Source organism: Chlamydotis macqueenii, chromosome Z (assembly GCF_036417535.1).
Source record: "Chlamydotis macqueenii isolate bChlMac1 chromosome Z, bChlMac1.mat, whole genome shotgun sequence".
Taxonomy (NCBI): Eukaryota; Metazoa; Chordata; class Aves; order Otidiformes; family Otididae; genus Chlamydotis; species Chlamydotis macqueenii.
The window spans coordinates 58,217,432-58,230,106 of NC_141593.1; the positions used below are offsets into that span (position 1 = coordinate 58,217,432).

At 38.3% G+C, this 12,675-nt stretch overlaps 1 protein-coding gene across 1 annotated transcript in view; it reads right to left on the reverse strand.

Moving 5' to 3' along the window:
• EFNA5 (ephrin A5) overlaps positions 1-12,675 on the reverse strand; it is a 212,818-nt gene that overhangs the window by 36,337 nt on the left and 163,806 nt on the right. Inside the window, exon 2 of the mRNA XM_086770409.1 lies at positions 2,539-2,831. Within this exon, the coding sequence (XP_086626535.1) occupies positions 2,539-2,831 (293 nt within the window). The remainder of the gene's footprint in view (positions 1-2,538; positions 2,832-12,675) is intronic.

The window sequence follows — 12,675 nt, forward strand, 5'->3', positions numbered from 1 at the left end:
TCATTTTAAAAAAAATTATTTCATCTAAATGCAGTTGAATATCATAAAGCTCTTCATATTTTAAAGCACTTTGGAACAATTATTTTGAAGGGAGCCCTTGACAGTTAAATGACTCAGTTAAATGAATGTTATAGAAGATACATAATGATTTTTAGTGAAATATTGAATTTAACCATCAATGAGGAAAACCCTTCACTTTTGTGTTTGGTTTTCACCTTTATTAAACACTTCTCTTTCTTTCTTTTTTAAAATTCAGAAATTTTTTTTTTTTTTTTTTTTTTAATGCTTGCAGCTACTAATGCCATCCCTGTGCCACATTTTATTGTGACCATGTGATGGTAAAGACATTCCTTAGCTTAAGCATTCCTGATGGTTTTACTTATGATGCTCAGGAATAGAATAAAAACAGACCCTCAAAACAAACAAACAAACAAAACCCAGAAAGTCCTGTGTTGCTGGGGAGCTTGATGTCAGAGTTCTGAATGACACAAAACTGTTGAAGTTAATGGTAAGCTTTTGTGAGTGACAGGAGTCGGACTGACCCTACACAGTACAGATTTATTTATCCTAGAACTTTATCCACTTAACTCAGGTATCTTGACATGATTTCCCATTAATATATTAAAAAACAGTTTTAAGTAACATTACCGTTTGCTGTTGTTGTTCTTGTTATTATTATTGCTGTGCTTCAGCACAAGAACAAGGCACTGTTGTTCTGATGCTGAACCACCACTCAGAGGTTTTTATTTGCTGGAAGAAAAATAAATGAATGGAAAACTATCCACTAGGAATGTATTTCCCTGTAGATTTAGAAATGGAAAAGAAAAATCTCAGTGTTCAATGAGGCTGAAAAACAGGGATCATACATACCCAGTTTTTCTGGGTGAAATAAGGTGGAATGAGTCACAGCAGAAAGGCCAGGTATACACACGAAGGTAATATTTATTGGGAGCTACAGTCTGTCTAAAGCTTCCAACTCTTTAGTCTAACACTAAAAGCAGAAAAAAAAAATATTGCTGGAACCGTCAAAACTTGTTAGAGTGGAAGGTTCAGGTAAAAACCAAATTGATGAAATAAGATCTTAGTTGGAGGATTAAACAAATGAGACAGCTGAAGCAGTATCAACCCCACAGTGGGGTCAGGGAATCAGTTAGCTCAACTCACTGGTTTATAACATCCTGATGCTTTTACTTCCTTAGTGCCAGGTGTTATTCTATATGTCCTCTGGGTGCCCAGAGCAGCCCCAAGGCAGGCCTCTGTGGTGCAGAGCATAGAGCTCTGTGAGGGAGCTCCCCATTGCTTCAGGGAGCAGATGTGAAGGTGTCTGAGCCCACTCAACTCCCTTGCTTGCCACCTGCTCCTGCAGTACCCCACATCATGCATGCTGACACAAACAGCTCATCTGAGAAAAAGTGGGGGTGGGGCAAGGAAGGAAATAAAAAGGAGCCACTTGTCTTGATGCTAGGAGTATTCACCCTAAGAAATTATTAAACTTTAAATACCACTGGACTGCTGACATCAGCTGCCATAACACTTACAGACTACACACACCTCACTTTCCTTGAGTGATAAATATTACAGAGACTAGAGTATTTCATCTGAAGAAATAAGAAAATCTATGAATTTCACATGCAAATGATTAACTATTTTTCATCATATTTGGGGAGAGCTTCCACCTACCCTTCTTGCCTCCTGTCATGGTTTAATCCCAGTTGGCTACTAAGTACCACACAGATGCTCACTCACCCTCTCCCCACACCCAGTGGAAGGGAGGAGGGAACTGGCAGGGTGAAAGTAAAAAAAAACTTGTGGGTTCAGATAAGAACAGTTTAATGATAGAAATAAAATAAATTATAATAATAATAATAATAACAAAAAGGAAAACAACAAAAAAAGAGAGAAATGAAACTCTAGAGAAACAAGTGATGCAACACTTCACCACCTGCTGACCAATGCCCAGCCAGTCCCCAAGTAATGACGGCCACCCCCCAGCCAACTGCCCCCCAGCTTTATATGCTAAGCACAACATCATATGGTATGGAATATTCCTTCGGCCAGTTTGGGTCAGCTGTCCTGGCTGTGCCCCCTCCCAATTTCTTGTGCACCTCCAGAATGCTTGCTGGGGCTACTTACCAACAACTAAAACACCAGTGTGTTATCAATGTTATTCTCATACTAAATCCAAAATACAGCACTATAACAGCTACTAGGAAGAAAATTAACTATCCCAGCTGAAACCAGGACACCCCTTCCACCTCCACTTCAGAGTGCTGGAATAAACGTAACAGTGCGTTTCACTTCAAACGTCAGCCATGGTTCAGTGAACAGGCTGACATGCTATTTCATGTGAGAAAAGAAGCTGTGATTCTATCTCATTTTCACTAGCTAGATTGCTAGCTAATGTATCTGGGGATAGTTAAGCCTGCATATACTATAAAACATCTGCATTATATACCATTTGGCCTTTTGTATTTCCACAGAGCATAGGCGAAAAATTAGCACCTGCTGTGCAACAGTGGTAAATCTCTATATACTCACAGATGTAGAAATATTCCCGGCCTGGCCTGAACTCAAATCCTAGTGAGAAGGGTGTGAAGAGCTGGAACTTTTCCGAAAACTTCAATGGTCCATTTGGGGAATGTGGCCGATTACACTCCCACCTCTTGAACCCTTTGGAGGTGTGATCGCAGGAGCTGTAGCCATCAAAGTTCACCATGTACAGAACATAGCGTTCGGTCTTATCTTCTGGCACTGAGTCTTCATAGTGAGGGCAGAACACATCCAGGTAGTCATTGATGCAGACATCGATGTGGTAGTCGCCCCGCTGGAATCTGAAATCACAGGAAGAGTTCAGATGTAAGCACAGTTAACTTGGGATGACCTTGTTGCAGGGTAACGTCCTCATAAAAGGGGCATCATTAATGGCACTTCATTTCTCTCCAGCCATGCACATCCACTCTCAAAAGTAACCCTTGCAATTTACCAGAGCTATCAGAGACTGCTTATGTAGGACTATGATCATGTGGCCTTCTGGATGAAGGTTTTGTACTCTTCTCTTACTTTACAAAATTAGTCTCTTGCTAACACACACCAAGTTATAGGCTACGCTTCCCTATGGTTTCTTGAATAAACAAACAAAGTGTCTGCTTTATTTGGTTGTGGTTTTTGTTTTTTTTTTTAATTGGAGAAAGAAGGAAGAAGCAAAGAAGCCAAAACTGTTATCAGCCTCCTCAAATCAGTGTCTGTATAAACATCTACATATGCATGCAAATAAATAACCCAAACATATCCTTTTCTCTGAATCACGCAGTAATCATCCCTGTGTTGAAAGCTCATTTGACTGCAAGTACTTACAGTTACTACAAGAGCACAAACAGGTTTACTCTTTCTTCATGATTAGCAGCAGTTTGTCAAGACGCAAAGAAAAGCCTGTATTGCTTTTTAAATATATTGGAAAAGCAGTGCATCTCCTTTGCCAAAAGAATACAGCAGAGATGTTGCTCTGTTCAGATAAAAGGATTCTGGGATACAAATTATCAGCACTCAGCCTAACATGACAGTTCTGAATGAGTGCCAGCTGAGAAATGCAGCGCAAGGTGCCAGCCCAGATGCACTTTATAACTACTGTTATTACTACTGAGGAGTCCTTAGAAGGTGTAGGATTCTTGTTTTGTTGAGAGTGGGGAGGGTGTCCATTTTTTTCTCCCCTCCACGTCTCACTCACTTACATTACTTCTCTAATGCCTACCATAGTATCTGGAAGAAACTATGGGAACAAATTCACGGCCTCCACAGGAGCTTATACCATGATGGATTTAATGATTCCATAAACCAGGTCTGTACGTCTTTCAGACTCCCTGGGGCAGTCAAAGAAACCAACCACTGACCTACTCCACTTCAGGCTGACTGGGCTACTTGTAGCTAGCTTCTCCGTTTCACGGCTGCAGTTGTCAAGTGTACCACAAAGCAATAAAAAGGCCATGACAGATTTAACTATAATACTTCTTTTTAGCTGAGGGGCATATTTTAAACACCTGATGGGCTTGAAATCTGCCATCTGGATCCTTCTATCTAATTTCAGAGAAAAAGCAATGATCTGCTGGCCCTCCAAGGATAAATTCAGAGCAAACTACACCTTTTCATATCCCTACAATAATTTAACTTCAATAAAATAGCTTTTTAAAGGGGAAAAACTGAACACGCATCAAGGTATGATATATCTGTATAATTTCAGCCTGTGCATAGCCTCATGGTTCCATTCTGTAACATGGAAAAGCCTCTCTGAAGCACAGTTCTTCCAGGAGAATTCAAATTTATCTAAATCACTAGTTAAAAATATATTTTTGGACTCCAGTGCTTTCAAAACCTGTCACCTGAGCAGATACTCTCTTAATACATTTGCAAAATGTTTTCAAATTGGTTTCTGTTCTCTGCATCAGTTAAGAGTTTGGCATTTCTCACAGGTAATGAATAAGTATCTTTTAAGTTATGAATAGGAAAACCACATTCTAGCAATGATGCATCTTTTTTTTTATTTTAATTACAGTTTTAGTAAGTAAAAATTAGTATCTATTTATATGTGTGTGTGTGTGTGTGCTTGTGTGCATGCGCTTTTTTTTTTATGTGAACTGCTTCTCCACATTTTCTTTAAGTCAACAGAGAGAAATACGAACTTCTTGAGTCCAATTAATCTGGCCTCCTCAGGCCCAGGGTGCACTGGAATGAGATGGATCACACTCCAGAAGCAGCTATTTCTCTCCTTTAACCAAAAGGAGAGTCTGGACAGACATTTCCCAGAGTCTGTACTGTAAATAGCAGAATTTTAAGAGAACAATCTGACTGCACAGTCTATGATAATAGAGATGATAATCACAAAGAGATGGTCAACTAAATTTGTGATCACACCTTAAATTTGCATTAGCAATGAAATAGAACTTGTAACCTGCACCAGTGAGTTGTTTTACCCAACACTGCAAACAAAGAGCTTATCCAACTCCCTTTTGGCAAAGTTCCCTACTGTATTCTTATTAAACAAACAAAACCACGATGCAGCTGTCCTCTTTGATCACTGGTATTTTAGTAGATTCATTCTTATTTCCGCTTGCCTAAGTGCTGAAGCAGCTGAGTGTCTTCATTCACCCCAGCACACCCTTACCTGTCAAACATGTGGAAAGTAAGAAGTAAGGGCTGCCTGCAAAGCAGGTTTGAGGGTGAAGCACATAACCACGTCCTTTTTCTCCCAGTGTCCTTCCCTCCCCGTTCCCAGCTTCCCTGCTCTCAGTATTTCCATTCCACAGCCATTCACAATAGCCAGAAAGTGTTCACATTTACTTGTCTAAAAAAGGAAGATGATGGTGCATATTTTGAATGATCTAAACTGGCCTTTAGCCAATATTGCTGGCACAGCAGTGAATCTGCTCCAGGGAAAACATGTACCAAGGTATTCTATCAAGCAGTTCTGAGTGAAGTCTCTTCATTCCACACAGGAACAGCAATACGGAAAAGAGGTTATTAGCTAACTAAGAAGCAGAAAGTAAGTATTTATTTCTCTTCTTGTAATATCTTAAAGAAGCCAGTAATCAAAACCTCAGCATGTGTACTGAAGACATAGAACTAATTTTGTTTTTCCAAAAGAGGCTACAAAATCTCCAATGTGCTTCTTTGGAGTGAACTGAGACCATTCTTGTGTCTCCAGCTACAAGGCAGTGTGTTGTATTTACCTTCTCAAAAAGGAAACAGAAAAGCCTCTAATCTGAACAGAAAGGCAAGCAATGGCCGTTAAGTAATCCACAAAAAAAATTCACCAGCTCAGATTCCTCAAAGCTATTAAGGGAAACACTTCAGGAACACATTTCCAAGAATTCTAAACCACATCCAGGAGGAAAACACTTAACATTTACAGGTTGAAAACCTCTTTATAGTAGTGTAATGTCAGGTATTCCTGTGAAACAGAAGTTCCATTTCAAATAAAAGCATTTATAAATGGTTAGCCACCTACATATGTTGAGCAGCACAATATGTAGAGTGAAGGTGGAATCTATTAACAGGTACATTTGGAGAGATGACAGGAATAGCAGATCTCCTGCTAACTGCATTTAGGGTTTAATAAGTTCGTGTCTTTTTCTGGTCCCATTCAGAATAGAAAGTGTGCCTTTCTATATTTTCTAGTAATGCTACTGATGTTCTTTTCCTTTTCTCAGTTGGGTTTTCAACTTGTTCTGGTAGATCCTCATGTGGACTCCTATGTCCTTCCAGAACCACGCAGTAATCAGGATTCTTTATATAAATCCCACTATGAGGAATAAACCAGTACTATCTAGATTTTGCATAACAGAACATTGTGTTGTGGTAGAAAGCAACCAAAAATGCTTCCCCAAAACTCTGACAGAATCTACAAACCTTCTTGCAAATCATGTCATTTGTCTCTGTGCACTCTGGCTTACATACAGCAAAACACAGCTATTTTTCAAAAATAATTAGCCTTTGTTCTGTGTCAGGTGGCATTCAAACAGTGTCTTGGAAACCTATATTCTACACAACTAGCTATTAGGCAGTAGAGCTATAAAAGTCATTTTGAAGACAGAGACAGATAGTTAAGTAGCTTCTAAACCTAAACATTTCCATAACCAACAAATATCAGGTTGCTACAGAAAATTTGCTTACTTTTTTCGAGGTAACACAGTCATATGAATGTTCCTATGCTCAAGTGCCACTGATCAAACGTCCAGGTATTCAGGATGCAGAGAAAGATCTTCATGGTAATTTTAGACACAGAAACACAAGACTAGCAATATATTTTCCAAGTAATTAATGCCTTCTGTGTTCTGTTTATCCATTAATGTAAGTGAAAGTACACAGTCTGTGTGTATGCTTCTCGTCATAATTTTAAGTTCTGAAGCATTTGTGGCTCATCTTGAATTTAATAACTTTGCTGGTCACTGAAACAACCTTTCTTTATTTGGAGTCTATTCTATCAAAGGCATGTGGCAAGGCTTCATTGTGAACCAGAAAAGACTTCAAATAACTGCTCTAACAATGAATTATGAAATTCTGGTCTTCAGTCTGGTATCAGAAGGCATCAGATGCAAACGGCCCGAATTCTGCTGCATGTCTTATACCAGTTAGTTGCCTTCCTCTCAACTGATAGTCTGAAATGCAAAGCAACATCAACAACATTCACTGAATCCATTTATTCTTGAGGTAAATACAAACCATTATTACCCATAGTTCTTCAGAAACAGCAGAGCAAAAAGTTACTTGTTCTGTTTCCTAAGGAAAAAGGGCTTCTGTGAGCACCACATGTGCATGGTCACTCAGCTCCTTCTTTTTACTTTCACGGCCACTAAGCCAGTTTTAACTAAATTTAATGGAGACAGAGAGGTCTCAAAGAAAGGCACATACCTATAAGTACCATGAAATACCAGCCAGGTGAGAAGATCCTGAAAGTATCCCAACAAAGGCTGAACCACCAGTAGATTAAATGTTATTAGACAACAGAAACATCTCTTACAAATGCTCTAGATAGAGGAAAAGCTTTAACTGGAAAAATACAGAAATAGGTTGAATCAAGTTTATTTCTCTTAGCCAATTATGAAACTATTTGCTTACCTTATTAATAACAGAGAGATGAGTATAAAGTATGTATTTGTATATGCAGTAACACACAAAACCCAAACATTTTCTGGAAAACATCAACACCCTTTAAAAGGACAACATTTTAGTTGCTCTTAGGATATGATGATGTCTATTATTTACCATTCCACACTACTGTGCTTCCTCACAGCTTTTGCCTCTGTTTAGGTGGCAAGCATAGTGCATTAGACCATCCCAAGCCCTACTCTCATGCTGTGACTGTAAAACAGCAGGGTAACTTGTGCCTTATTAGTCTTTCAGACATTCCAAGCCTCCTTATTTCAACTAACTTAAAGCTGTTATGTGTGATGGGGGAAATCTTGTGGTTGTTAATTATCTGAGGGGTTGTGGGACTAAGTGTACCATTTTACTGCAGATAATTTTAAAGATGCTATTTCTGTGCTACGCAAAAATAACCTCTTTACTGCTTTTCTGCTCTTTTTACTGGCTTTATCGCAACGTTTAAAAAACTCTGTTCCCGTAGCTCTGCTGACATCAACAATGACTCTGATGCAAAAACAATGAAGTAATCAAAGAGCTATTTTAATTTTAGCTCTATTCAAACCAGAAGAAAATTCAACATTTTCCAGATGCTTAGAGAAGTGGGTTTCCTAACAGTAGCAAGCCAGTGACGTTTTAGATCTCTCGCAGGCTATTGCGACCCTGAGCAAGCAAATAAAAAAACTTTGCAATATAAAGGAGCTGCCTGTGACCTTTTAGTCCCTAGGTTACAGTTTCACAAGTTAAGACAAGTTCAAAACACCATGAGAAAACACTATGCAGGAAGCAAAATACTGACAAAACAAAAGACAAACAACTAATCAAGGCTGTTGCTCAAAAAAAAAACAGTATTCAAAAATTATGCCTAGAAAAGACTGCAAGTTAAGTACACAATGCAGAAAGAAACTTATTCTCTTGTCATGAAGTCTTCTATTCAATTACCATTTATTGGAGTAATTAAACACTGGGAAAGGATGCCAGGCTAATTGTTAGATTATGATAATTACACAGCTTTGCTGTGCTACAGCTGATCAAAATAAGATGTGGTCACACGCACTCAGCTAAAGCTTCTCTGCAATCATCGGGCTTCCATGGGAAACTTATTACTATAATAAGGCTACTTATTACTAGTTCATTATCAATCAGGCAGAGAAACTTATTATTTGTAACCTTCATTTTACTTTCCCACCCACTCTGCCGGAACAAGCCTCCCAAAAGGTTGTGCCCAGGTCTCTGCCTTCGGCTGGCTCCCTTCAATCACAATTACACAGCTGAGCAGAATCAGGCTCCTGCACTTGAAAGAGTTCATCAGACTTCAAATTACTGTTTCACAACCGGCTGCAAGAGCCTATCACATTTCTTGAAAGAGCTGAGTGATCTCCCTGCATTTCACTTCACATGCATCTGTCGAAGATCTACCTTCCCCTTTTATTCCTGCTATGTCCCTCCTGTCTGGGAGATTTTTCACACTACTTGGATGAGCCCAAAAGCAAAAACCCCAAACAAATTAAAATCAGAAAGAAGAGCTGCATTAAGCTGAATGTCATGAGAAAAAACATGAGTTCTACATGGCTTGTCTCCCTGGAGAATCTCATGCCTTTACCCCTTCCTATCAGCCAACAGTACAAGAGAGACATTGTGCCTTCCTATTAGGAGGGATGTGGTTTTTTTCTTGTTAAGGAACAGGATTTTGATCAGTTACCATTGTATCTGGTACTTCATACTGCCTATTTAAATGAGACAAACCAGTGATTTACTATAGGGACTATAACATGGGAAGAAACATGAAACAAATTAGTTTGAGCTAGTATTTAGGTTGTTAAAGAAAATAACTCATTAAGCATGGAGTAGCTCTGAAGAATCAAAGAATGTTTGGCCAGAACAGAAGAAATCCACAAAAAAATATCAAACACACGATAATTATTTTTATTCTGTGCTGATACAAAAACTAGACCTTTCAAAATGTCAGAAGCACCAATGCCTGTACAGGCAATTCATCTGGAAACTGTCCTTAGATAGGACAGGATAAAGTTTACAAGAATGGTAAAGTAATCGCTCAACCTTCACTTCCTTCGAACTTCATTTTTCCCATGCTATCAAAAAGTACAGTTATCCTGCAGGTGACCACTTAAAACCTTCTAATTATCTTAATTTCCAGAACTGAGAAACCTCCTCAAAACCAGTATGGTAAAAGTCTTTAACATTCTGGAAAAGAAAAAAAACCAAACATACTTCGCCACCCTGCCCCCAAACCACAAAAACTTGACCCACAACTTCGCCCCTACTTTTTTTTTTTTTTAAATAAAACTTGATTGTTGAAAGCTTCCTAATGTACCTTGACTGAAACATGTCCTTTCCCAAACAAAGAAAGCCTACATTCAGAAGGAGGAGGCTTCTATTAGCTAAACTGCAGCAAAAAAGACTGCAAAATACAGGGGGAAAGGAGTAGGTTTGAAATGGAAAAGGGATATGTCCTATCTAAAATGTAAGAATTCTTTGAATGACATATGTTGTGTTAATTTCATTAACCTAAGAGACCAGAAATATCCTTTTTTTTTCCCCAATTCTATTCCTGAACAAAAATTTTAGTCACATTATAATATTTAACAATGACACTGAATTTAAAATACAGACACATCTTTCATTTATTTTTATGATTTAAAAGCTCTTTAAGAAATAAATTGTGCAAAAATGTCTTTACTCCGCTTACTGTTAATGATTTCCCTCTTACATTCGTAAGTATGTTTATTTGTACAGCTGGGTCCTGTATTGACTTTTTATAGCTGGCACTGCAGAAAGATTTATGTTCAATTATAATGCAAACATTAAAAAAATAGAAACTAATTGCTCTTCCTTGAGTAGATATGAGGGAGGGAGGGAATAAACAAATCAACATTTATTTCCCACCTATAAATCTGAGTACTCCAGAGATTCTCAAGTACTGCAACACCCTCACCCACTTAACTTCCCATCATTCTGCACCTCCTAATCGATGAGCTGGACATTTTTCATTGTGCTTATTAAAAATGTTTTCTCAGACTCTACATTTGTAAAATTTGATCAAAACTGGCACACACGACTTTCACCTGATCTCTCAGAATTTCTCTTTTCCTGCAACTTCTGAAGGGAACCACTCGTTGCATCTTGGGGGCTTCAGTGACACAGTCATGCTGTGGATAACGGTGGTAAAGGAGTACAACATGTTACAGCATTGATCCCAAAGAGGTCAGGCTCTCTTTCTCAGCTGTCCCAGCTCCAGTAGCTTTAATCCCCATGACTACAGACTCTACCTGGCTATTGATTTTCCATTGCTGTGGGCATTTAACTTGCGGAGACAGATGAAGAGAGAAGGAGGAAGGGAAAGGTAAAGAAAGTGTTACTATTCTGTCAAAGGCATCACTTCAGACTTACAGGACAAACTTCACTGTTGAACACCCAAGTAACATAATCTGAAAGGTACCACACCCAATCATTTACTAAAGGCAGTCTGAGATTTGTCTTTAGGGCTTCTGTCCACACTGTGAATCCAAAATGTCTGGGCTGAAGCGAGTCTCTTTGTTAAGTTGATTTATGGACACAAGCTCATTACTTGTGTTCAGTACTACTCTGGAGTTCACAAGCAACATTTATCCCACTTTATCTGAGGTGGAATGAAGAGAAGTGGTAACTACTACTCACATATTTCTAAAAGTGGTCATCAATACCATCCACACATGACTCTCCATTTGTCTACTTTAGACACTAACACCACACAAGATGTCAGCTTCATCTTTTATTCCATGCTTTTGCTTGAAAATACAAAACCTAGCTTAGGTACTTCTGGCCCATACCAGAAAAACAGCAGTTTGCTGATTCATCGGCATATCTACCTTTCTTACAAAGCAAGAAAGTCTTACATGATCTCTGCTGTACTAACACATACTTTACGATCAGGCACATTTGGGAGAAAACAACCTATTCAAAGTTTAAATTCTTAAAAATCAAAATGAAATAATAATAAGAATAAAACCCTACAGGTAGGAGCACTACTAAAGAGTCCCAACTGGACTCTAACACCATGTGTCGACCATGTGTCTAATCCAGAAGACATAGTCTATCAGCCTTAATGGAATGTGATTCTGTGACTGGTATTTGCTAACCCTGCCCGAGGCATTTGCTGACATCTGTTAATGGATATGGAGAACAATGCCCTAGCTGCAGAAAGGTCTTGCTTCTCACACTCACAAAATGAAAGAAAAGAACACTTGCCCAACAAGCATGTTGACCTGCACACTGAATAACAGAGATAAACTGCAGTCTGTTTTCATGAGGAAGTGTACATAACGCAAATCAGCTTCGCAAATTTATTTTCCCACTAATATATTATAAGTAGACTGATGGCTAAGTCATATAAACTGGAATCTCCATCCCTTCCATACTTCTAGGGAAAAAAATGCTGCATCAATTTGCACCAGTATATATATGGGCAGTACTTGAGAAGAAACACACATTTTGACAAAAGTGGGCATCTGCTGCATATACACCTACACTTGCTGTTGCATTAGAAATGCTCTTCTCCAACAGTAAGCTACAGCTGTTTATCAGAAATCTCTCAACCTGTTAACAAACTTAATTTAAAAAATATTTTGCGATCAAATTAGAATTTGGAGACTCAGACATCCTAATAACTTGTAACTGGTAAAATCTACTTCTTCATTTCCCAATATGTAAGTGTATAAAATGAAACTAATCCTCAAGATGTTTCACAATATTTTTATGTTTAATAAACTGTGTATGTTTTAATAAGCTATGGTCATAATCCACATCCTCCAGCTAAAAGGAATGAATCTAGATGTAATATAAAACAGCCTGAGCAAAATGCACAGAAAAAAAAAATAATCACAGACTCACACAAACAGACCTAGAAAGATAACAAGAAATTCCAGTATCAACCACTACTTGCTATTAACATGAATAACCTATATTCAAATACATTCTCAAAAGCTATTTGAACTTGTTCACATGAAAATAAAGTTAGAATAGCCAACAAGTGCACAAATATAT